The sequence below is a fragment of the Chiloscyllium punctatum genome, chromosome 9 (genome assembly GCF_047496795.1).
Source record: "Chiloscyllium punctatum isolate Juve2018m chromosome 9, sChiPun1.3, whole genome shotgun sequence".
Taxonomy (NCBI): domain Eukaryota; kingdom Metazoa; phylum Chordata; class Chondrichthyes; order Orectolobiformes; family Hemiscylliidae; genus Chiloscyllium; species Chiloscyllium punctatum.
This window is the reverse complement of record NC_092747.1, coordinates 6,268,582-6,294,962: the sequence shown is the minus strand read 5'-3', so window position 1 is coordinate 6,294,962 and position 26,381 is coordinate 6,268,582. Positions and strand designations below refer to the sequence as shown.

The 26,381-nt window shown below is 44.1% G+C and overlaps 2 protein-coding genes across 4 annotated transcripts in view; one reads left to right on the top strand and one right to left on the bottom strand.

Annotated features, from left to right (window-relative positions):
• Positions 1-16,107, top strand: part of LOC140481110 (transmembrane protein 164-like) — a 496,588-nt gene extending 480,481 nt beyond the window's left edge. For 2 of the 3 annotated variants that reach the window (XM_072576792.1, XM_072576789.1), the window contains exon 6: positions 1,653-13,214. In XM_072576792.1, coding sequence (XP_072432893.1) covers positions 1,653-1,859 — 207 coding nt within the window. In that variant the 3' untranslated portion in view covers positions 1,860-13,214. Of the gene's footprint in view, positions 1-1,652; positions 13,215-15,943 lie in introns of those variants that run through there. The other variant, XM_072576790.1, reaches the window with a different exon arrangement.
• ints4 (integrator complex subunit 4) overlaps positions 6,109-26,381 on the bottom strand; it is a 64,077-nt gene continuing 43,804 nt past the window's right edge. Inside the window, exons 19-23 of the mRNA XM_072576788.1 lie at positions 22,084-22,143; positions 21,424-21,583; positions 19,283-19,426; positions 18,084-18,204; positions 6,109-14,936 (exon numbers count right to left, since the gene is read on the bottom strand). Of these exons, the coding sequence (XP_072432889.1) occupies positions 14,737-14,936; positions 18,084-18,204; positions 19,283-19,426; positions 21,424-21,583; positions 22,084-22,143 (685 nt within the window). The 3' untranslated portion in view covers positions 6,109-14,736. The remainder of the gene's footprint in view (positions 14,937-18,083; positions 18,205-19,282; positions 19,427-21,423; positions 21,584-22,083; positions 22,144-26,381) is intronic.

Here is a 26,381-nt window from a genome sequence, read left to right as displayed (position 1 = left end):
TCACGTGTACCAAAGCACAGTGAAAACTTTGGTTACCAGCAGTACAGGCAGATCATAGTAAGCAAGGATTTACAGATTCCACGATCCACCTGGCTGCCCTCTTTACAATCACTACATTACTCACTGCCCCTCCAGAGTTGGTGGATGGGTTCCAGAGGGAAGGGGCTGGGTGAAATGACCTCTTCCTGAGTCTTCATATAACCACAACAACACGCAGTATAATGTGCCTGGAAGATTGCAAGTACAATTGTTCACGACAGAACGAGCTGGTTAAGGGTGATTAAGCAATTTGAAATAGCTGTCCTATTTTATTACATAAGAGAAAAACACCAACCATGTTATACTTTTAAAAATTTGAAACAGTCTTTTTAAGAATATCAGAAAGAAAGATTCAACTGATTTATGTCCACAACAGCTTTACAGATACACAAACCTCAGTGAAGGTTCATCCCTATCTCCACTTTTGAGGCTCATTGTGCAGCTACATGCCTCCAATGAGTTCCGTTCTGGCAAATTCTGCATTCACTTGACACTATTTCTTCCTGTGACTCTTCAGCAAGCTGCTAACTCTGCTCACTTGATCTTTAGCACGTGTTGCTAAAATTCATGTCTTCAACAGCCTTGGCGAGTGTATTCTTCTATAACACCTCAACAGACGTCTGATTCTGGAGCTTCTCTCTTATTGATTTTCGAAGCTGCTCAGACCTTCTTCATTGCCCAGACTGCTTGGAGATTGCTAAATTAGCAGTATCTGCTGTAATGGAACTCTTCGGTCTGAGTGAAACTACACACTGCCTGACCATCTTCTGGATGATTCTAACTTCCTATGTTGCTGGCCTCCTGTCGCAGGCAGTGTACATTTTGTTTTCTCTCCCTTCCACCATTTTTTCCTAATGCACTGAATTATTCACCTTGAGTTTGAAAGTCCTCATTTACATGTAGGTAAACAAAACAAATCCCAGGACACCCACCCACAAAACTCATAGAGCACATCTAAAATGAAGTTAAAAGCTGTGACCTTCCCCCCCACCTCTGAGGACATGTAATATAGAAATGCAAATCAAACTTAATATTATACATCATTCCTCCACTTCAAAACCCAAATTCTCAAACAGTAGTAATATATTTGTATGGACTTTCACCATACTGTGTCCTCTGGTTACCAACTGTCCAAGTATGAGTGGCCTCTCCTTGTTTACTCCATCAAACCCATTCATCATTTTGAAGACTTTTATTAAATCTCCTCTTAATCTTCTGTGCTCTAAGAAGAGCAATTCCAACTTTTCCAATCCCTGATTCCTGAGACAATTGTAGTAAATCTCCATCGCATCCTCTCCAAGTCCTTGATCTCCTCTCTAAAGCCCAGGATTGGACTTGATCCTCCAACTGAAGCCTACTTAATAAGTGATTTGTAAAGGTTTAGCCTCATGTCCTTGCTTTTTCTCCTTGAGGCCTCTACTTTTACATCATCCCTTGTGCGTTTTTTTAAAAAATAAAGCTTTTGACCTCCCCTGTCCCAATTCAAAACTGTGCGTACAACTCTGATTTCTGCATTCCTGCTTCTCCTCTCTACTGAATCTCCAAGCTCTTCCCTCACAGTGGTGTGTCACCGCACTAATCAGGCACCTTATTTTTCCATATCATTGCTACAGGTCACCCAAGTGAATTTGAATTGCATGCTGTGCCCGGCTGTTTCAGACCCATTCCATGGACCCTACTACCGGATGTGGGCATCTCTGCACCAAACAGCGCTGCTGCTGATACACGGCAAGCTGATCATTCTTCTGTCCTATGCCATATCCCTGGTGACCCAGCATCTCCCCAAGCTTCTGCGGCAACCGTCACTGAAACTAGACTGAGTGACACCCTGCTGGAGTTTGTTCCGGCAATACAGGTTCGGTTTACCCGGAGGTCACAGGGATGAAGCTGTGGAGAAAAGAAAAGCTTGCAGTGAGATGACAAACAACATAACAAAAGAGAAGGAAAAGAAACTAAGAAAAGGGGAACAGCAATGCCATCTGGCTGGAATTTGGTGGAAAGATGTGTTGGGCGTCTAGAGATTACAAATCTTGGCCTCCAATCAGCTGGCAATACCCACCTAATGCATAAAATTCGATTGCTGTCTTTCTGCCATCATCTGTGCTCCATGAACATTCTGGCAAAGATCCTGCAATAGCAACTTCAATGGACTGCACATTGTGTCCCGATGGATGGAAACGGTGTCCTATGCCTGATCCTGTTCTCTTAAATAGCCCTTACTCCGGGAGACGATGAAGAAAATGCCTCAAAGACACAATGAAACTCTCCCATGAAGCAGGCAACGTTGACTTTAATGACTGGGAGGAACTTGCTACCCATCATTCAGAATGAGAGTAACTCATCGATTGACTGCGTCCCATTTTGAGTCTCTGTGTTTTAAGCAGTGGCTGGAAGGAAGGGTAAAAGGAGGGATTTGTGCATTCAGGGACCCACTACCTGGTAGGACATCCTGCCTCTAGTGACTGACGTTCCTCAGGCCTGCTCAATCACATGAAGACCCATGTTGGAAACTCTCATCCCTGAGCTGGTGCCATCTTCCCGACTGAGGGACGGTGTGGTTGGGAGCTGGTGATGGGAATACGAGTGGTGTTGTGAATCCATGATTTGCTGCAGAACAGGAGGCCTACATGCATCATTGTGAACATCTCTGTCAACCTGATAATAAGAGGAAATGAAATAGCCTCATAGTGACTCTACCGCCATTTTCTTTATGATGTACTGTATGTAAAAAGGGGGCATAATTTTAAGGCAAAAGGCAGGAGATTTAGAGGGGATTGGAGGAAACATTTTTTCACCCAGAGTCATAGAGAGGTACAGCACAGAAACAGACCCTTCGGTCCAACTCTTACATGCCAATCAGATATTTTACCGAATCTAGTCCCATTTGCCAGCATTTGGCCCATATCCCTCTAAACCTTTCCTATTCATAAACCCATCTGGATGCCTTTTAAATGTTGCAATTGTACCAGCCTCCACCACTTCCTCTGGCAGCTCATTCCACACACACACCACCCTCTGCATGAAAAAGTTACTCTTTAGGTCCCTTTTAAAACTTTTCCCCCTCTCACCCTAAACCTATGCTGTCTAGTTCTGAACTCCCGTATCCCAGGGAAAAGACCTTGTCTATTTACCCTATCCAGGCCCCTCTATAAGGTCACTCCTCAGCCTCCAGTGCTCCACAGAAAACAGCCCCAGCCTATTCCAGCAAAGTTGGAAGTCACATGACACACGTTATAGGCTAATAGGTTTATTTAAAATCTCAGGCATTTGCAGTGCTGCTCCTTTGTCAGCACTCTGAAAGCTTGAGATTTTAAATAAACCTGTTGGACTACAACTTGATGTCATGTGACTTCCAACTTTAAAGTACTTGTCTGCGCACTTGAAATGTCATAATATTCAAGGCTATGAGCCTAATGTTAGAAGGTGGGACTAATGTAGACTTTGGTGGTACAGACTTGATGGGGTGAGGGGCCTCTTCTGTCCTGTATGATTCTGAAGTCTTAAATAAGTATTGGGTTGCTCACTAGGGATGGCACGGTGGTGCAGTAGTTAGCACTGCTGTCTCACAGCATCAGGGACCTGGATTTGATTCTTGCCTTGGGTGATTGTCTGTGTGGAGTTTGCTCTGGTTTCCTTCCACAGTCCAAAGATGTGCAGGTTAGGTGAATTGACCATGCTAAAATTGCACATAGGTTCAGCGATGTGTAGGTTAGGTGCATTAGTCAGGGGTAATTGGAGAGCAGTAAGGGAATGAGTCTGGGTGGGTTACTCTTCAGAGAGTTGGTGTGGACTTGTAGGGCTGAAGGGCCTGTTCCCACACTGTAGGGATTCTATATTTGTATTCTATACCTATATCATAATTTACTGAGGGATGAGGTCACACACACAATGTGGCATGGAAGTTGGTTCATGAATAACCCATTATCTTCCAAAATCTGGGTGGAAACCACATTGTCCACCTCGTCTGCTTTTTTTGGCAAATTGATTGATTTTTTTGGTTTTGTTCCAGAGAGTAGATGGGATTTTTATTGCAGGAAATTCTTCAGTGAGTTACTGTGTCAGGTAGGCCAGTCCGAGTTGACTTGTGACCATGAACTCCTAGCCCAGCCTTCTCTATCTGTTTTTTGTACGTCTTCTGTGGAATGTGATTGGCTGGTTTAGGTCTTACGTAGAACCTTTAAGTTCTTGATATATCCCAAGTTGCTTCGTTGGGGAATTATGACATCTGTCAGTTGGAGGGTGAATGAAAAGGAGGTATAATTCGAAGGTAAAAGGCAGGAGATTGAGAGAGAATTTGAGGAAAAACTTTTTGTTCCATCAAGAGGGAATCTGGATTGTGCTGCCTGGGAGGGCAGTAAAATTGGGAAACCTCAACTTTTTAAAAGTACTCGCTTAAAATTTCATAGTGCTGCAAGGTGGGACAAATTTAATGGAAAAGATTTGATGAGCCAAAGGGCTTATTCATTACTGTAAGATTCTATGCAAATGTGACACCAAGTCATTCAGAAGGTATGGGGGACACATGATCCAAAGCTTGGACAGAGATAGCTTTCTCCTGACTATTTTAAAGGAGAACGGTGAGGCAGAGTGGTTTAGAGAGGGATTTCCAGAGTTAGAGGCTCATGCAAAGTAAGACACAGCCACACATGATGGAACGATTGATTGGGAGTGTACAAGAGTTCAGAATTAGAGGAGTGAAGATGTTTTGGACAGTTGTAGGGTTGGAGGAGATCACTGAGATATGAAAGGGTGGGGGAGCAGGCTGAGGAGGGATCTGAAAATGAGGATGAGAATTTTGCAGTTCAGATGTTTCTTGTCTGGGAGCCAGTGTAGGTTAGTAAGCACAGGGGCAATTTGTAAAGGCACGATTCCTTGTGAGCTTCAGTCCCAAATTTGACCTCCATTTGGAAAATGGATGCAGAAGCAAACAAAACCGTCACATTTCTGCTATGGGGTTATTTTGAGAATTGGATTTAAGAGACTGAGAGAGTTTTAATAAAATCAAGAGTTGGGCATGATTTAGCCAGATGTTTGCGGAATTGTGACTGTACACAAATGGAAGCGCAAAGATGGAAGCGCAAAGATGGATCTAGAATCCTGTTCCAAACTCTCACTTTTGCTGATGGGAGGAAGTTGGTGTCATTGTAAGATGCTTGTTTAAGTGTCATGCTCTGAAGCCTGAACATGGAACAGCATTGATTTATCAGCCTGGGGAGTGCAGTACCTTGTCAGCAGCAGGAGATATTCTTGTCCATGTGAGACTTTGAGGTCAACAGCCAATGTTGAGGGCTCTCAGGGCAACTCCTTCCTGACTTTATAACACTGTGCTGGCACCTCTGCTGGGTCTGTCTTGCTGGTGACAGAACAAGGGCACAGAGGTCTGGGTTTGATTTTGGCCTTGGGTGACTGCCTATGTGGAGTCTGCACATTTTCCCCATGTCTGCATGGGTTTCTCTGGGTGCTGCAGTTTGCTCCCACAGTCCAAAGATGTATAGTCAGATGGGCAGGCCATGCTAAATTGCCCGTCATGTCCAGGGATATACAGGCTAGGTGTATTGACCATGGGAAATGTGGGGTTAAAGTGGGGGCATGAGTCTCGGTGAGACGTAATGGGGCCAAATGACCTCTTTCTGTACTGTAGTGATTCTGTGACTTACGAAGGGATGAGGATGATGATGTCTGGGACATGATCTCATGACTGACAGTGCCAGGTTGTTGTTTCACTAGGTATGCAGCATCTCTCCCAATTTTGGCAATAGTCCCCCGATATTAGGAAGAAGCACTTTGCAGGGTTGACATTGTCATCTCCAGTGCCTTAGTCAATACCATGTGATCTGTCCAGTTTCATTGTTTTTTGAAACACCAACATCCTGACTTGAAAATATATCGCCATTCCTTCATTGTCACTAGATTAACATCCTGGAATTCTCTTCCTAAGGGCATTGGGGATCTACCTACAGCACATGGACTGCAGCGGTTCAAGAAGGCAGCTCACCCCCACCTTCTCAAGGGCAGTTAAGGAGGGGCAGTAAATGCTAGGCCCAGCCAGTGACACTCACATACCATGAATACATTTTAAAACTTTTATTAAACAATACACAATTTACAACATAGTTAATATTAACAGCTGTATTCAAATTAACAGCAACAAGGGAGTGGAATGGCAAAGCCAGACCCCAAACCCTACTGTTCAACCAGTTTTCAGGAAATGAGAACAAACCTCAAATCCCACTTTCCATCATCACAAAACAGAAACAAATCCATTTAAGACAGTCCAATTATATAAAAAAAAATCTGTGCATAGAATACAGACCCTCCCCACCCTGGCAACCTAGCAAGCCACCCGTCCCTCCCACCTTGAATGAACGTTTTAAACTGACCAGTTCAAATTAATCTCAAGTGAAAGGTCTCGACAAGGGAGTAGGTTCCACCTGGCACAGTGCAGTTTAGTTTTAATGTCTGCGAGGGTTTCTATCCTATTGAGGACTCACGTATGACATTCTGGCTTTTGTACCTGACACCTCCAGGATTTCCGTGGTTTATTCACACTCTTTTCATTCAGTGAAATATGCTGTTCCCATTATATTGGTACTCCTTATAAATTGTCCTGATGACTATAGGACAAAAACCTTCAACAAAATGCGTCATCCTTAAAGCCACGCTCGAGTTCCATCTTGTCAACTGTTGATCTATCCCAGCCACAACGGCTGGTTTGTGATGTGGGGTGATGCTAGGAGCACAGGTTCAACTTCTCCCCTCCCCTCACCTCACCTGAGGCAAGATGATCCTCAAATTAATCCACTGCCATTTGTCTGTCTCTGGCATGAGAGAGCAGCTCTTTGGTAAGATTATGGCGACTTTATTGAAACATAGAAGCACCACAGCACTGGAGGTGGTCATTTGGCTCGTTGCTTCCTTGCTAGCCCCTCCTAAGAATCAATTTACTGTCATCACCCCCCACCCACCAACTCCCTCGAAAATTAAATAAATTCTGCATTGTCTTGTTTTGACTTAGAAACACAGGAGGGTATTCCTTGTACCTACCTGACTACAGGGCATTACACAGCAGTGGTTTAAGAGGAGAGTTGTTTTCCAGCAGTCCATAACGTCTGATAATAGCAAAATGTTGTGTGCAAACACGGGTGAAAGGCACTGATTAATCATTGCTGACCCAGACTCATAATACTGTTTTATTGCCAGTGCAATCTCTGTTTAAACAATCTAAAGCTGATAACTGGCCACAAAAGTGAAGCTGTTTACTTTTATTAAATTAGCTCCACCTGAATCAGGGGAGTGGTAATGTTGCTCACTTTTTCCAGGGACCACAATTACAACTCCAATTCACACAATAAATGCTGGCTAACCAGTCACATCCACATCCTCCTGGCTAGGGAGTCTAACACCAAGAGGGACAACTCTAAACTAAAGGGGATGCCCCTTAGTTCGGAGATGAGGAGAATTTTGATTTTTAATTGAATTAGCATTATTGTCATGTACGCAAATGAGTGCAGTGAAAGGTTTACAAGGTACCACTAATGGTGATATCTAGAAAGCTACAAGCTATCGAGGTACAGATTCTTCAGTTCTTAGGAAACTAAAATTAGAAAAATAAAGAAGTAAAACATCCAGCATTACATATCATAGGAATAAATTAGAAAAATAGAGAAACATACAGATCAGAATGACAGTCCTTCCAACCCAGGCCAAACTCTTATCTTGCCTCTAATCACCTCGAGGCTGAAAGTCCCGGCTGAGGCCACACCAGGCCGAGAGACTGCCACAGGCCGCTGAGAGACCACTGCACCAGGTGGAGAGATTACCACACTGTGCTGAGAGATCTCTGGGCCAGGCTGGGAGATTGCCTGGCCATGCCATGCCAAGAGACCACAACACCAGGCTGGGAGATTGTCATGTAATGCTGAGAGACCTCTGTGCCAGGCTGAGATTGCCATGCCAGGCCAGGAGACCACCACACCAGGCTGGGAGCTTGCCATGCAGTGCTGAGAGACCACCACACAGGGCAGACAGGACGCCACACTGGACCAGCAAAAGACCAGCAAACCAGGCCAAGGTTATACTCAGAATTGTGAACCTTTGAAATCGTGTACTGCAGAGGGTTATGAAAACAGTCTTTTATCTATTCAAGGTAGAAATTGAGAGATTTCTAATTACAAGATTGATACAGGGTTATGGTCATGAAGTGAATAAAAACATCTTTAAAAAGTGTTTGAGTAGCCATTACCATATTGAATGGTGGGGCAGGCTCGATGGGCTGAATGGTTTACTCCAGTTTCTATCTTGCAATCAAACTCTCATGGTCAGACCCTATCTGTAATACTGTGTTCCATTTTTGACACCACACCTCAGGAAGGATATATTAGTTTTTTGGTCATAGAGAACTTGTACGTTACTGAAAGAAAAGAGACATGGTACTGCAATTTTTCACATTACACTCATCAGGATAAATGCAAGAATACCAAATTTCAAATGATCACAATTTATACAAATGGAGAAAAGACCATGGGTTCATTGGCAAGTCAACTCTGAATGATCAAGGAATTGCTTTGTAGAAAGCAACAGGGAATGTTGGGAACCTCATGCTCCTTAGTAATTCACAAAAAAACCCTCTTGAGGCTTCATATTCCCTTTGTTGCAAAGAACAGCTCCTTCCCAATGTCACTCCTATCAAGCATCAATGAACATTGTTATGAGCTTGACAGATAATTATGACGATTGATTTAAGATTATTTGTGCACTCAGGATTGTCATGAAGTGCTGCCCAAGTGTGCAATAACGCCTAGCCATAGACATATTGGTTTGGGTTTTGTAGAGGTGGGATGGTTAATTGTGGTTTGTATTGTGTCTGTTGTGAATAGCTGGAAGAATGTTATTTGATTCGATCACTGGGGATGTAGGGCCTACAAACCTTGCTTTATACATGACCTGTTACAGAATACATCTCTCATTTGACCCAATGTGTGCAAAAGGAAAAGCCTCAGCAACTTGTCTCTGTTTTCGTCAATATTGGCTTTTGAGAGGATGTCCTGTAGATTCACTAGAATGGTCCTGGTTCTAAAAAGATTACAAGCAAAGGTTGCATAGACAGGACTTATATTCCCATGGGTTTGTATAGGTAAGTAGATGTAAGATAATTAGATTTCGAAAAGATGTTTGACAAGGTACCACACATTAGGTTAATTAACCTAATGAGTCCATGGTGTTGGGGCAGTATATGAGCATGGATAGAGAATTGGCTAACCAATAGAAGATAGAGAGTTGAGATAAGGGGGTGGGTTTCAGGATGGTAACCTGTGACTGGTGTTGTGCCACCAGGATCAGTGCTGGGGCCACAGTTACTTACAATAGATATTAATAACTTGGATGAGGGAAGTAAATGTACAATTGCCAAGCTTGAACCTGACACAAAAACAGGTGGAAAGGCAAAGTGTTGGAATGACACAGTGAGGCAGCAGAGGGATGGGGCAGGTTAAGCAAGTGGACGAAAACTTGGCAGAGGGAATGTAATGTGGGATAATATGAGGTTACACACTTTGGCAGGAAGAACAGAAGAACTGAATATTATTTAAATAGCAAATGTAGAAAACTACAGATGTGTTTGGGATTTCGTGTGAATGGATTACAAAACATTAGCATCCAAGTTCAGCCAGTAACCTGGAAGGCAAATAGAGCATAAAAATGAGGAATTCTTACTGAAAAGTACCAGCTAGGCTACAGCAGTAATACTGTGAATAGTTCTGAGCCCCACATCGAAGGAGAGATACAGGCATTGAAGGTAGTCCAGGGAAGGGTCACTAGATTGATACTGGGTATGGAGGGACCTTCCTATCAAGGCATTGTGTTAATGGGCCTACACTGTATGAAGTTTAGATGAATGAGAGGCAACCTCATTGAAACATGAGAGATTCTTAGGGGACTTGACAGGATAGATGTGCAAGGTAGTTTCCTCTTGTGGGACCATCTAGAACCAGACAATATAATCTCAATTTAAGGGGGTCATACATTTAATACAGAGATGAGGAGGAATTTCATCTTCGCAGGGTAGTGGAATTTGTTTTACTGCAAAGGACTTTTGAGGCTGGGTCATTTAGTCTAATAAAGACTGAGGTGGACAGATTTTTAATTCGGGAAGGGAATCAAGGGTTATGGGTAAATGGCACGACAGTGATGTTGAGAATGATCAAATCAGCCATGATCTCATTAAATAGTAAAGCAGACTAGATGGGCTGAATGGCCACTTTCTATTCCTACATATAATGGTCTTCTTTCTAAAGGATCAAGTCCCGAATTTTTGTTCCAGGTCAAAAATCACACGACAACAGGTTATAGTCCAATAGATTTATTGCTCCAAAAGCTTGTGTTTTCAAATGAACCTGTTGGACTATAACCTGGTGTCATGTGAGTTTGGACCTTGTCCAACTGAGTTCAACACCAGCATCTCCACATCTTCTTTAGCCAGTGCAGGACAGTTGTTTTGAACTATATGATAATCTAGGATAAATTAACCATGGATTATATTTCTTAACAACAGGGTGAAGTGACCAAATGCTTGGTTAATGAGACTGGCTTTTGGGAATGTCTTCGAGGACACATGCAAAATTAGTGCAAGAGTAGGCCATTTGGCCCATTGACCCTGCTGTGCCATTCACTGTGTTCATTGGTTGATCAAATATCTCAATGCCACTCAATTACTAAACCCCTTGATGCCTTCAATATCTACAGATCGATTTCTTTCTTAAATATAAACCTCCCCAGCCTCAATTCCACAGAGAATCCCACAGGTTGACCATACTCTGAGTGAAGAAACGTTTCCTCAGCTCAGCCCTAAGTGGCTGACCATGTATCTGGAGACTGTGACTCCTTGTTCTGGACCCTGGGTAGGGGGGAAACATTATTGCTATATCCAGTCTGTGTAGCTTTATCAATGTTTTATACATTTAGAACAGATTCCCTCGCGTTCTTCTAAAACCCAACCTGATTAGGACTGCCCGCTTCCCCAAAAAAATCTTATAGATCAAGTAAACTACATTTCCCATTTGTGAAAACATGTTCCACCCTGCCATTCTCCCACAGTTGCACAGTTTGATGCTACCTCAAAACAGCACTTGGGGTTTATAACCGTATCTTAGAGCCATTCAAGGCCTTCATATCCTGAACCTTTCAAATACATTGAATAACACAATTATATTTGACTAATCTTTATACAAAACTAAAAAAGGAAAATCTATGGCTGATGTCAATCTGAGATTAAAATGGAAAGTGCTAGCAAAACTCAACAGGTCTGGCCACATTTGTGGGCTGGAGTACTTGGTACAGTTAACTCTCAAGGACAATTAGGAAGAGCAAAATGATGCTCAGGAACAAAAGAACCAAATCCAGATCTAATTGAGCCGACTTGGCATATTTGTAGAAACTTACAAGATTTCTGGAGGACTTGATTGCAGTCCTGAAGAAGGGTTACACCTAAGATATCCATTTCTGTACCTCCTGATGCTGCCTGACTTGCTGTGTTCTTCCAGCCTCCTGCTTATCTACCTTGGATTCCAGCATCTGCAGTTTTTTCGTGTCTCGGACTTAATAGGATGGGAGCAGAAAGGTTGTTTTCCCTGGTGGGAGAGTCTAGGACGACAGGGCATCATCTCAGAGTAACAGTCACCCATTTAAGACAGAGATGAGGAGGAACAAAAACAGAAACTGCTGGAGAAGCTCAGGAGGTCTGGCAACACCTAACTTCAGTTCGGATGAAGGGTCACTGGACCCAAAATATTAACTCTGCTTTGTCTCCACAGATGCTACCAGACTTGCTGAGCTTTCTCCAACAATTTTAATTTTTGATTCAGATTTCCAGCATCCACAGTTCTTTGTTTTATTAGAGATGAGGAGGGATTTCTTCACTCAGAGGGTGGGGAATCTGTGGAATACTTTACCCCAGAGGGTTGTCGTGGCTGGGTCATTAGGTATATTATCCATTTTGGCTGGAAGAATAAAAGAGATTATCTAAATCGTGAAAGACTGCAGAGTTTGAAGGGTCTGGGAGTCCCAGCAAATGAATCATAAAGGTTAGTATGCAGCAACTAAATTGGAAAGTTAATAGAGTGTTATCATTTCTTGAGGGGAACTGAATACAAAGGAGCAGGTTATGCTTTAGTTATAGAGGCACTGGTGAGACCACATCTGTGCACAGTTTTGTTTTACAATATTCATTCATGGTATGTGGTTAGCTCAAGTTGCTCTTGAGAAGGTGGTGGTGGTGGTGACGGTGATGAGCTGCCTTCTTGAACTGTTGCTGTCCCCAAACTATAGGTTAGCTCACAATGTTTGGGGAGGGGGAGCGGATTTCCAGGATTTTAACCCAGTGACAGTGAAGGTATGGTCATATATTTCCAAGTCAGGATGGCGAATGGCTGGAGGGGAGCTTGCAGGTGGTGTTTCAATATATCTGCTGTCCTTGTCCTTCTAGACACAAGTGATCATGGGCTTGGATGATGCTGTCTAAGGATGTTTGGTGACTTTCTGAAGTGCATCTTTAAATAATACATATGACTGCTACTGAGCATTGGTGGAGGATGGAGTGGATGTTAGTGGATGTGGTGTGAACCGAGAGGCCTGCTTTGTGCTGGATGGTGTTGAGCTTCTTGAGTGTTGTTGGAGCTGCACCCATCCAGGCAAGTGGGGAGTATTCCATCACACTCCCGACTTGGTCATCTTATTTAAGGAACAATGTAAACGTATTGAAAGCAGTTGGGAGATGGCTTGTCAGACTAACAGCTGGAACGTAGGAGGGAATGTGCCTTATGGGGAAAGATTGGACAGGTTAGAATGTATCCAATAGAGTTCACTGGAGTTGAGGAGTAAAATGGGACTAGACTGGAACAAAGATCCTGAGGGGTCTTGACAGAGGAGATGTGCAGATGCTTCATCTTGTGGGAGAATTTAGACCTAATTAAGACATCAGAACACCCCACCACTCCCCAAATTAAGTTCCGTTAGCCCCATTTGTATTCTCCTCATGTTCATTATTATCATCGCCAAGAATTTGCAGCTCATTAAGTTAATGAGAACAACGTTTCTGTGAAAACCACTTGCAATTTATTTGTTTAAAAAAAATAAAATTGGTACAAACTGCACCCACAAAAATAAAACACTTGTTCATTGAAGCCAACTTCGCACTGTGTTCTGGATCTGCCAATGTCTCTGCCTCTTTTTATACGTACTTGGGATCTCACCATGACCCAGTAGTTTAAAAAACACAAGTCACTTGAACCTGATGTTTTGAAAAGTGAAGCTTAAGCCCACATATGTACATGGGGTAAAACACTAAATGGACTGTTACTGCGCAGTAAAGGATTCGGCAGATTATGAAATGTATAAAGATTCCGAGGGAGATCTACAAGGTGGGTGCTGAGAGGATATTTCCCCTTGGGGGGAGATCTAACACTCTTAAAAAGCTCTCCCACTCAAGGTGGGGGTATTCTTTCTTCACATTTGGAATTTTGTTCCCTGGCAGTGTCTGCGTCACTGAATATATTCAAAGCTGAGTTGACAGATTTTTGACCATCAAGGGTTTTGGGAGGCAGGAAGGAAAGTCTAACTGAGGCCACAATCAGGTGAGGCACAATCCTGTTGAATGGTGGAGTAGACTCGATGGCCCAAATTGCCTATGCCTAGCTCATGTTCCTACGAAGGACTGAAACAGGATTACCAGTCCCAGTTGCTCCAATACCACATCCAACAAATATCTCCTAGTCCCGATAATCTGCATTATACACAGGAGCAGCACTCTAAGCTGGTGCGAGAGGCAGTGGGTCTGCTACACTCCGAGAGTTAACAAAGTAGAAGCTGCAGTGATATTAGGGGTTCCTGCCCCTGAACGCTGGACTATGTTTAAAATTAAGGAACTGTTTTACACACGGCTGTGATTTCACAAGCATTTACCCATCCAGATGCCATCTCAGTGTCAACTCTCAATTTGGGAGACTACGCTACATGGGAGCCAAGTTGACTAAACTCAGTCTCATCTCCACAAACCTGGAGGGACTGGCAGCAGTGGGCAGTCACTGGATGACGATCAAATGCTGGAATCCTGGCTGGAGTTCCTCCCTTTCCCCCCCCAACCCCACATTGCAGAGACACTGTGGTACCCTAGCTTGCGAGGCCCAACTTATTCAATACTGACATGCAACCTTCCAGGAGGATCTGGGCTCTGATCCTGGGCTGTGCTAATCTGTGAAACACAGAAGCAGGGTCATGGAGGCATTACTACGGTCGTCTGGGCCAGCAGGTTCAGAATTGAACCTTGAGCAAATCCTCATGGGATGGACTGACAAGCCATAAGAATGTAACAGTTCCTGAGTCACGTACCATTCATATTTACCATCTTTGCCTGAACAGTTCAATGCCTGAAATAGCACAGAACCAAAAAAAAATTTGACAGGCAGCGTGAGAATTCTCTCAGGGTCTGTTGATTCCAGTTGGTTCTGACATTCTCATTTCGCAGTTAGACTGCATGAGTCATGAAGCTGCTCTCCCAGGTTTGAATCCCTGCCACCCTCCGATGTTTTAATTCATGGCTGGGCAATAAATCCTGAGCAGATCCCATCAGCTGGTCTTTTAACCTCCTTCTCCAGCTCGGCTGAGTCTTATTCCTCTCTCTCTCTTGTACCCTGACATTGCTGGTCCTCAGCGCCTGGCTGGTTTGGGCATCAGGTAGACCTTGACGTGTTTGCTGAGATTAATGGTGCCCTCGATGATATTGTCCGTCTGTGGCAGACCGTCCGTGCTGTCACTCCAGGCTGATCTGGAGCCTGTAGCCAAACTGCACATTCTGCTTCTACTCGAACTGTAGGCCAGCAGCAGCTGCACCTCAATTTGACAAGGTTCTGGGGGATGGACGGGAATAAATAAGGTCATCAAAGGCTCACTTTCCTCAAAGTTTTGACAAGACTTTTGATCATCACTCCTATTATCCTTAGACAGAATGCAAAGTTAACGTTTCAAAACCCTCCTTCAGAACTGATGGGTCACTGGACTTATAACTGTGTACATAACTGATGCTCCTCATCCCTCAAACCATTCACGGGAAGACAGAAACAACAGTAGGCCATTCAGCCCCTCAAACCTGTTCCACCAATGATCTCACGGTTGATCTGTGGCCTAATTCCATATATCTGCCTTTAGCCTATATCCCTTAATATACAGTCAGAGTCAGAGAGATGTACAGCACGGAAACAGAGCTTTCGGTTCAACTCATCTATGCCGACCTGATATCCTAACCTAGTCTAGTCCCATTTACCAGCCCATATCCCTCTAAACCTTCCTATTCATATACCCGCCCAGATGCCTTTTAAATGATGGATCGTACCAGCCTCCACTACTTCCTCTGGCAGCTCATTCTACACACGTACCACCCTCTGTGCGATAAAGTTTTCCCTTAGGTTCCTTTTAAATGTTTTCCCCTCGCATCCTAAACCTATATCTTCTAGTTTTAGACTCCCCATCCCAGGGAAAAGACTGTCTATTTGTTCTATTAATGCCCCTCCTGATTTTATAAACCTCTATAAGGTCACCCATCAGCCTCCGACGCTCCAGGGAAAACAGCCCCAGCCTATTCAACCTCTCCCTATAGCTCAATTCCTCCAACCCTGGCAACCTCCTTGTAAAAGAATAACATTTCAATGTTTTTTTCATAGAATCCCTACAGTGTGGAAACAGGCCATTTGACCCAACAAGTCCACACCAACCCTCCGAAGTGACCCATCCAGATCCGATCCCCTACCCTAATTACTCTACACTTCACCTGACTAATACACCTAACCTATACATCCCTGAACATTATGGGCAATTTAGCACAGTCAATCCATCTAATCTGCGCATCTTTGGATTGTAGGGGGAAACCGGAGCACCCGGAGGAAATCCAGGCAGACATGGGGCAAATGTGCAAGCTCCACACAAACCATTATCTGAGGGTAGAAGTGAACCTGGGTCCCTGGCGCTGTGAGGCAGCAGTGCTAACCACCGACACCATGGCGCCTGCTATCTTGCTTAATAAAAATTTATCTATACTCAAAGCGTTCCACAGATGCTGCCAGACCTGCTGAATTTCTCCAGCAAGTTTGGATTTCCTATCAGAATTCCAGCGTCCAAAGATCTTTGTTAAATTATCTGCAGAGTTTCACATATTTGATCTGTCAAATTGTTTGATAATGTTTCCTCGAAGGGTCTTGGACCATTTTACAAGCACAAGTTATCATCAAGGGCATTAAGAGATGTAAACACACACAGCTTGGGCTTCGAGGGGAGCACCATCTCCACCGGGTCAACCTACTAGGGCTTCAAAGACCATCTTCAGCACAGGGGACCAGAGAGAACATTGGACATTTTGGGTGAACTATATCAATATCACTGTTTGAATGATATGAACAGTGGGTGGAAATAAATTTCAGCAGAGGGTCAGTGCTTTGGGAAAGGAGGTCAATGACTGAGAAAAATAGCAGAGGACCAAATGACATCGGGTGCAAAATCTTCAAATCTCTTCTTAGGAGCTTACAGTGTATGTGTCTGGAGTTAATCACAGGAACCAGGTAAGATCCTGCCCATTTGAAAGAAGGGTAGTTCAGAATGGGTAATAAATGCTGGCCCTTTTCAATGATGCTCAGGTCCCATAAAGGAATATAAAACCCAAAAAATGTAACCTCTAAAGTTTTGTTTTGTCTAATCCTGGCACCTTCTGCACCAACCCCTCCTCCACACCATCCCACTGCTGGTCATAGCATCTTCAGAGCTTTTCTTATTCTTTCATCGGATGTAGGCATTGCTACCACGGAACTGAGCCATTTTGGAGGGCAGTGAAGAGGTGCCCACTTTGCTGTGGGTCTGAAGTCACATGTCAGCCAGACGACAGAAGGAAGGCAGACTTCCTTCCTTGAAATCACTAGTGAACCAGAGGGGCTTTTATCACAACTGATGACAATATCGTGGTCACCCTCATCGGAGCCAACCAGCAATGCCCACGCTCCACAAGAGAGAATTTTTTAAAAGTGTAACTAAGCTTCCAGTCGCTCCCACCTCACATTTCTGACTTTGGCTCAGTGCCCATTCTTTAACATCAGATGAACAGCACCGAAACAGGCCATTCAGTTAAAACAGGTCTCTGCTGGTGGCAACATATCACACAGCCTCCTTCTACCCTTATCTAATTCACTCTACTGAATTCTCTGGGGTGAAGGAGTCCAGAACTAGAGGGCATAGGTTTAAGGTGAGAGGGAAAAGATTTAACAGGGACTTAAGGGACAACTTTTCCACACAGAGGGTGGTGTGTGTATGGAATGAGCTGCCAGAGGAAGTGGTAGAGGCTGGTACAATTACAACATTTAAAAGGCATCTGGATGGGTATATGAAAAGGAAGGGTTTAGAGGGACATGGGTCAAATGCTGGCAAATGGGACTAGATTAAGTTGGGATATCTGGTTGGCATGGACGAGTTGAACCGAAGGGTCTGTTTCCATGCTGTACATCTCTATGACTATATTCATTCATGGTGTGAGGGAGCTGCTGGTTTGGCCAGCATTTATTGTCCATCCCTAGATGCCCCTTGAGAAGGTGGGGGTGCCTTCTTAAACATGCAGTCCATGTGCGGTAGGTAGACCCACAATTCCATGGGGGAGAGAATTCCAGGATTTTAATTCAGCGATACTGAATGAACAGTGATCTACAAGTGATATGAAATTGCCAAACAAGTTGTTCAGTTCAAGGTTAATTAGGGACAGTCAACAAACATTAGTTTTGCCAGTGATGCCCACATCCCAAGAAAGAATAAACATCAACATTCAGCCTTCTCTTGTGTGGAGTAAAACCCTAGCTTGTTCTGTTTTTAACAGATATAATCTCTAGTTCTGCTATCATCCTTGTAGCTCCCCTTAAACATTTACTCTGGTGCCAGTATACCTAAGATTCTGCGAAAGACTGTATTTTCTCTATGGTAAAGGCATTATGCTACACTTAGGTTTATGTTGTAGTAAACAGGTTTACCTGTCCAGGCCGTGTGAGAGAGATAGACTTGTGTAATCAATCTGTGTCTTCCGGGCCCAGGGTTGCGAAAATCAGCCGGTTTAGGGTGGATTATGTGTGCCTGCCCATCTGGATACATGATCTGCAGGTGACACCAAAGACAACTTCAGTTACATAGCTGCCCCGGTTCCTTGTTTGTAATAGAGCTGCCGACGGACTTGGTGCTTGCACCTGCTCTGCTCATGAAGAGATGGAAAAATTGTAGTATACCTTAAGAGATTGAAATTGACTGAAAAACAAACTTGTTTTGGGGATGAGTCAAGATTAGAGTGGTGCTGGAAAAGCACAGCAGGTCAGACAGCATCGGAGGAGAAGGAAAATCGACGTTGATTTTCCTGCTCCTCCGATGCTGCCTGACCTGCTGTGCTTTTCCAGCACCACTCTAATCTTGACTCTAATCTCCAGCATCTACAACCCTCACTTTCACATTGTTTTGGGGATGATCTGTTTTTTGACAGAGTAAACTTTTGCGATCTGGAATGTGCTGCCTGAGAGATCAGTGGAAACAAATGCAACAGAATTTTTCAAAAGGGAAAATAAATCTCAATGAGGAGGGACTGAAGAAATTGGACCTGTATTTCCTAGAGTTTTGAAGACTGAGGTACAATCTCTACAAAACTTTCAGATGTTCTTACAGCGTGAGATCGGGTAGATATTGCTGGGATGTTTGACTTGACAGGTGAGTCTAAAACCAGGGGACAAACTATCAGAATAAAGGGTAGGCCATTTTGGACTGAGAGGAGGAGGAATTTCTTCACACAAGAGGATGGAGAATCTTTGGAATTCTCTACCCTCAAGGGTTGAAAAGGTTCAGTTGCTGAATATGTTCAAGACAAAGATCGATAGATTTCTGGGCAAGTGGAGAACATTACAAAGAGAGATAATTCAAGCATCTGTCAGATGACAGGAAGCACTTCCTCATATTAAGGGGAGTGAGTGCCTGGAACTCTCTCCTATAAAAAGCGGATGAGTGTCCACTGAAAATGTGAAAACAACCATAATCCTTAATTCCCTCAGTATCCAGACATTTACTGACTTCAGTCCCCTATGTTCTCAGCAACTGAGCATCCACTGTCCTCTCGGGTTGAGAATTCCACGGAGATAAAGTGAACTACTGCTAATATGTGCAGTGGATGTCTCATTGGTTTCTGGCCACATACCTGCACCTTGACAGTGTTCTGGGGATCCTGTACATGCTCTAAAGTGGCATCAACATCCAGCGCTACCACCAGGCCAGAGGTGAACCTCAGAGGGTTGTCAGACTCTCCTGTCGGCTCAATGATGGTCGCCGAGGCTCGCTGAACCTACAGAACAAAAAGGGTTAGTCCAGTACTGGAAGCAGGTGTATTCCCTGTCCCATTTGATCTCTCCCGTCCAGAGTAGCAGCTCATGGCTGCAAGACTACATTCATCATCTCCCTATATCAATCACACCTAGCGGACCACACTGCTGACCGTGCAGCACTCCGTACGCACTGCACAACAGTGCCAGCCTATGCAATACTGACCTTGTCTGCTGAGCTGAACAACCATCACCACCTGATCACGGTTATCCTGCAAACTGACGTGACACTTACTGAGTATGGATTACTCAGAGCTAGACAATGAAGTTTATAATACCAGAGTAAATACCAACTGGCAAGCCTTTAGCCTTCCCTTTTCTAAAGGGAGGATATCCTAGAATGTAACACTCGTGTTCTGCAGCTTCTATGCAGAGTCCTGGAGAGCAGTCTTGGGGCAATAGCCTGCCACAAACATATTGTGTCTGAAGTGCTATGGCTCATCCTGACTGCTCACCTTAATTTTCTTTTTAGTTCTGTAGAATCAATATTCCAGCCAAGCTGCGTGGCCACACAGAGGTCCCGCGCTTGCTGGCCAGTGTATTACACATTGGAAGTTGATGCCATGCACGGTTGGAGGTCTACACACCCCAAGAAAATTAGGGGGAAAATGTAATATTGGCTATTTGTTGGTGAAACTTGTGGTGCCACGGCAATCCAATTGGACAAGTAATCCAGAGCCCCAGGCTAATGCACTCCCAACACGGACTCAAATCCCACCAAAGCAGGTGGAGAACTTTAAATCCAATTCTGGAAAAGAAATCTCATCTTAATGATAGTGACCGTGACAACTATCATTAATTCTTGTAAAAACCCATCTGCTTCATTAATGTTCTTTAGGGGAAAAAATCCTTTGTCCTTTCCTGGTCTGGCTCCAGAACATAGCAGTGTAGTTGACTCTTAACTATAAAGGCGAGGAAGACATCTATCCAAGGGTGGTCTAGGATAGCCACACCAGCCAGCACAGAAATAGGCGATTTGGTCCAACCATCCCACCCTAGAGTTTATCTCCACTCAAACTCACTCCTATCAGCACATCCTAATCCTCAAAATGAAGAATTGTAGAGTACTGAAAGAAAGTCATACTGATCTCAAAACTGCTTTCTCTCCACAGATGCTGCCAGAGCTACTGAGTTTCTCCAGCCATTTCTGTTCTTACTCCTTCTAACCCTAATTTCACTGAGTATCTAACCAGCTTCTTGAGTGCGTTGATACAACTCATTTCAACCACTCCCCATGACAAAGTTCCACATTCACACCACTCTCTGGGTGAACATGTTTATCCAGAATTTTGGAGAAGGATTTCTCTTAATATCCGTTCATGGGCATCACTGGCGAGACCAGAACCGGCTGCCCTTGAGAAGGTGTTGGGGATGAGCTGCCTTCTTGAACCACTGCAGTCAGTGTGCTGCTGGTAGACCCATAATGCCATTAGTAGGGGAATTCCAGGATTTTAACCCAGGAGCACTGGAGGAATGACAAATATACTTCCAAGTCAGGATGGTGAGTGACTTGGAGGGCAACTTGGAGGAGATGATGCCCCATGTATCTATTGCCCTTGTCCTTCACAGAGGTCATGGACTGGGAAGTTGCTGTTAGAGGAACCTTGTTGAGATGTTGCAATGCATCCTGTAGCTGATACACACAGCTCCAGATTTGCTACTTCCCTCAATTAGAAATAAGATATTTTATCTATTCTACCTTTCACAGTTTGAAAGCCTCAATAGGTCATTTCCTCAGTCTTGCCTTTTCTTGAGAAGAGAGAGACCCAGGATATTTATCCGCACCTGCTAGTTACAAGCTCAGTTCGGGCACCCTCTCAACAAATTCTACACTCCTTCTGTGCCCCTATAACCAGCCTGTTGTACTCTAAACCAAGATTCGATGATAGGTTCAGTACAATGTTGCTGCTTTTAATTCTAGCCCTCTGGAAGGAAATTCCTAAAGCCTAGGAATGCAAACCTGCTCTGGGAGGGTGAGCAGGAGGAAGCTGCTGTGCCGTAGGGTGGTCTGAAGGATCTTCACCATCTCCGCGGGCTTGCAGGCGACCAGTCTCGGCATAACCTCCAGCAGCTTCTCAATGAAGCTACCCTGTATATAGTGCAGTTCTGACGCAAAGTACCTGGAGGTGGTGAGGAAAACAAAATGATTAAAGTGCACTGTTCAAACAAACTGATGTGACTAGGGGTTTTCTGGGGAGGCGGCATCTGGAGAGCTGTGGGGAAATCTGTAAAATCAAATCCAGTCCAAGAAGCAACAAATCAAAATTAGGGACCCTGCATTTTAGAAAAACAGCTTGCCTTAGGTAGCATCTTTAACATCACAAAACACTCCAAGCAGCTTCTCAGGATCATTATTAAAAAATAGTTTGACGTTAGTCCCAAATATTTAGAACAAAGAACAATGCAGCACAGGAACCGGCCCTTCGGCCCTCCATGCCTGCGCCAACACATTTTGCCCTTCCATACTGAAATTGGATTTAGTCAAAAAGGCCAGGACAAGACTAAGGGGCAAGTGTGACTGAGCAAGACAGAGCATGTGGGGTGGGGACAAACATTTTACTTCCCCATTTATTTTTTATTAAAAACGAAATTCAGGTTCTCAAATTGCAGCACTGCTTACCTGGGAAAGGTCTCAATCTCCTGTAGAAATGCCTCACACATGTTTATGAGGGTTTCCATCCTACAGTGAACAACCAAACAGCAGGAAGTGAGTCAAAGAGTCATACAGATGTACAACACAGAAACAGACCCTTCATCACAACTCATCCACGTGGACCAGATTCCCCAACGCAATCTAGTCCCACATGCCAGTACCCGGTCCATATCCCTCCAAACCCTTCCTATTCATATACCCATCCAAATGCCTTTTAAATGTTGCAATTGTACCAGCCTCCACCACATCTTCTGGCAGCTCATTCCATCCACGTACCACCTTCTGCGTGAAAAAGTTGCCCCTTTCCCCTCTCACCCTAAACCTATGCCCTCTAGTTCTGGACTCCCCCACCCTAGGAAAGAGTGCCTATTTATCCTATCCATGTTTCTCATGATTTTATAAACCTCCGTAAGGTCACCCCCTCAGCCTCCGACGCTCCAGGGAAAAACAGCCCCAGCCTATTCAACCTCTCTCTATAGCTCAAATCCTCTAAACCTGGCAACATCCTTGTAAATCTTTTCTGAACCCTTTCAAGTTTCACAACATCTTTCCGATAGGAAGGAGACCAGAATCACATGCAACATTCCAAAAGTGACCTAACCTGTACAGCCGTAACATGACCTCCCAACTCCTGTACTCAATACTCTGACCAATAGAGGAAAGTATACCAAACGCCGCTTTCACTTTAATGAAAATACTTGTGCATCATACAACCACAGAGTCAAACAAGGCCAGTCAGCAGACAGTGTCTGTATCAGGTGACAGAGAGCTGTCCAGTCTAATCCCATTTTCCAGCTCTCGGTTCACAGCCCTGAGGGTTATGGTGCTTTAATTCTATTTGAAGTGTGATAAAGGTTTCTACTTCTATGTCAGAATGCAAAACATTAGAGTCATAAAGTTGTACAGCACAGAAACTGGCCCCTTGGTCCAACTCACCTGCACCAAACAGATATCCCAATCTGACCATTTACCAGCATTTGGCCCACATGCCCTTAAACCCATCCTATTCACACACCTACCAACATTTTTAATGTTGCAATTGTACCAGCTTCCACTATTTCCTCTGACAGCTCTATCCAATCATGTACCAGCTTCTATGTGGAACAAGTTATCCCTTAGGCCCCTTTTTAAATCTTTCCCCGCTCACCTTAAACTGATGCCTTCTAGTTTTGGATCCTGCTACCCTGGGAAAGGTCCTTGGCTATTCACCCTATCCGTGCCCCTCATGATTTTATGACCCTCTATAAAATGTTCACCCCTCAGCCTCCGACACTTCAGGGAACTACGTCCCAACCTATTCAGCCTCTCCTCAGAGCTCAAACCTCCCAGTGCTGGCAACATCCTCAAATCTTTTCTGCATTCCTCTCACGTTTAACAACGTCCGTCCTATAGAAGGGAGACAAGAACTGTACGCAGTATTCCAAAAGTGGCCTTACCAATGTCCTGTACAGTTGTAATATGACATCTCAATTCCCATATTCAATGTTCTGACCAATGAAGGCTAGTGTACCAAACGCCACCTTCACCACCCTATCTACCTGCAACTCCACTTTCAAGGAACTATAAACTGCACCCCTGGGTCCCTTTGCTCGACAACACTCCCCAGGGCTCTACCATTAACAGCATAACCTGCCCTGATTTGTCTTCCCAGAATGGAACACTTCACTCTCATCTCAATTAAACTCCATTTGCCACTTCTCAGTCCATTGGCCCATCTCGTCAAGATCCCGTTGTACTCTGAGGTAATCTTCTTTAGAGCTCACTCCACCACTTATTTTAGTGTCATCTGCAAACTTACAAACCATAGCTCCTATCTTACACCTATTTATATAAAATGGATACTAAACAAAATATTTATATAAAATGACAGAGAAGTGGACGCAACACCAATCCTTGTGGACAAGGTCTCCAGTCTGAAAAACAACTATCACCACCCTCTGTCTCCTACCATCAAGCCAATTTTGGATCCAATTGGTTAGCTCCCCCTGGATCCCATGTGATCTAACTTTACCAACCAGTCTACCATGCAGAACCTTCTCAAACGCTTTGCTGAAGTCCATTTAGATAACTCCCCCAACTCTGCCTTCATATATCTTCTTTGTCACCTCTTCAGAAAAACTCAATCAAGTTAGTGAGACTTCCTACGCACAAAGATATCTTGATCATCCTTAATCAGTCCCTGCCTTTCCAAATGCATGTAAATCCTGTCCCTCAAAATCCTGTCCAAAAATGTACACACCACTGACATCAGGCTCCCCAGTAAATAGTTCCCCAGCTTTTCCTTACAGCCTTTCTTAAATAATGTCTTGAAATGGGTAAAGGTGGATAAATCCCCAGGACCTGATCAGGTGTACCCTAGAACTCTGTGGGAAGCTAGAGAAGTGATTGCTGGGCCTCTTGCCGAGATATTTGTATCATTGATAGTCACAGGTGAGGTGCTGGAAGACTGGATGTTGGCTAACGTGGAGCCACTGTTTAAGAAGGGTGGTAAGGACAAGCCAGGGAACTATAGACCAGTGAGCCTGCCTTCGGTGGTGGGCAAGTTGTTGGAGGGAATCCTGAGGGATAGGACGTACATGTATTTGGAAAGGCAAGGACTGATTAGGGATAGTCAACATGGATTTGTCCATGGGAAATCATGTCTCACAAACTTGATTGAGTTTTTTGAGGAAGTAACAAAGAAGATTGATGAGGGCAGAGCAGTAGATGTGATCTAAATGGACTTCAGTAAGGCGTTCGACAAGGTTCCCAATGGGAGACTGATTAGCAAGGTTAGATCTCATGGAATACAGGGAGAACTAGCCATTTGGATACAGAACTGGCTCAAAGGTAGAAGACAGACAGTGGTGGTGGAGGGTTGTTTTTCAGATTGGAGGCCTGTGACCAGTGGAGTGCCACAAGGATCGGTGCTGGGCCCTCTACTTTTTGTCATTTACATAAATGATTTGGATGCGAGCATAAGAGGTACAGTTAGTAAGTTTGCAGATGACACCAAAATTGGAGGTGTAGTGGACAGCGAAGAGGGTTACCTCAGATTACAACAGGATCTTGACCAGATGGCCAATGAGATGTGGCAGATGGAGTTTAATTCAGATAAATGTGAGGTGTTGCATTTTGGGAAAGCAAATGTTAGCAGGACGTATACACTTAATGGTAAGGTCCTTGGGAGTGTTGCTGAACAAAGAGACCTTGGAGTGCAGGTTCATAGCTCCTTGAAAGTGGAGTCGCAGGTAGATAGGATAGTGAAGGCGGAGTTTGTTATGCTTCCCTTTATTGGTCAGAGTATTGAGTCCAGGAGTTGGGAGGTCATGTTGCGGCTGTACAGGACATTGGTTAGGCCACTGTTGGAATATTGTGTGAAATTCTGGTCTCCTTCCTATCAGAAAGATGTTGTGAAACTTGAAAGGGCTCAGAAAAGATTTACAAGGATGTTGCCAGGGTTGGAGGATCTGAGCTATAGGGAGAGGCTAAACAGGCTGGGGCTGTTTTCCCTGGAGCATCGGAGGCTGAGGTGTGACCTTATAGAGGTTTACAAAATTATGAGGGGCACGGATAGGATAAATAGGCTAAGTCTTTTCCCTGGGGTTGGGGAGTCCAGAACTAGAGGGCATAGGTTTAGGGTGAGGGGGGAAAGATGCAAGAGAGACCTAAGGGGCAACTTTTTCGCACAAAAGGTGGTACGTGTATGGAATGAGCTGCCAGAGGAAGTGGTGGAGGCTGGTACAATTGCAACATTTGAGAGGCATTTAGATGGGTATATGAATAGGAAGGGTTTGGAGGGATATGGGCCGGGTGCTGGCAGGTGGGACTAGATTGGGTTGGGATATCTGGTCGGCATGGATGGGTTGGACCGAAGGGTCTGTTTCCGTAATGTACATCTCTAGGACTCTATGACAACACATTAGTCTTCTGGCACCTCACTCATGGCTACTGATGACACAAATATCTCAGCAAGTGGCCCAGCAATTACTTCCCTAGCTTCCCACACAATTCCGGTATTTATCTAACTTTATAAGTTTTAAGGCCTTCAGCACCTTCTCTCCTGGAACATGAACTGATTTCGAGACATCTCTATTGATTTCCATAAATACCCTAGCTTTTCATGTTTTTTTTCCAACAGTAAATACTGATGAGACTTATTCATTTAGTATCTCACCCATTGATGATGCATTGAATTTGCTCCATTATTCAAAACGAGCAAGGCTGTAACTGCACCTTTCTCCCTGCCTTCTATATCCCTGGATTCTCTGAGAAACCTGTCTATT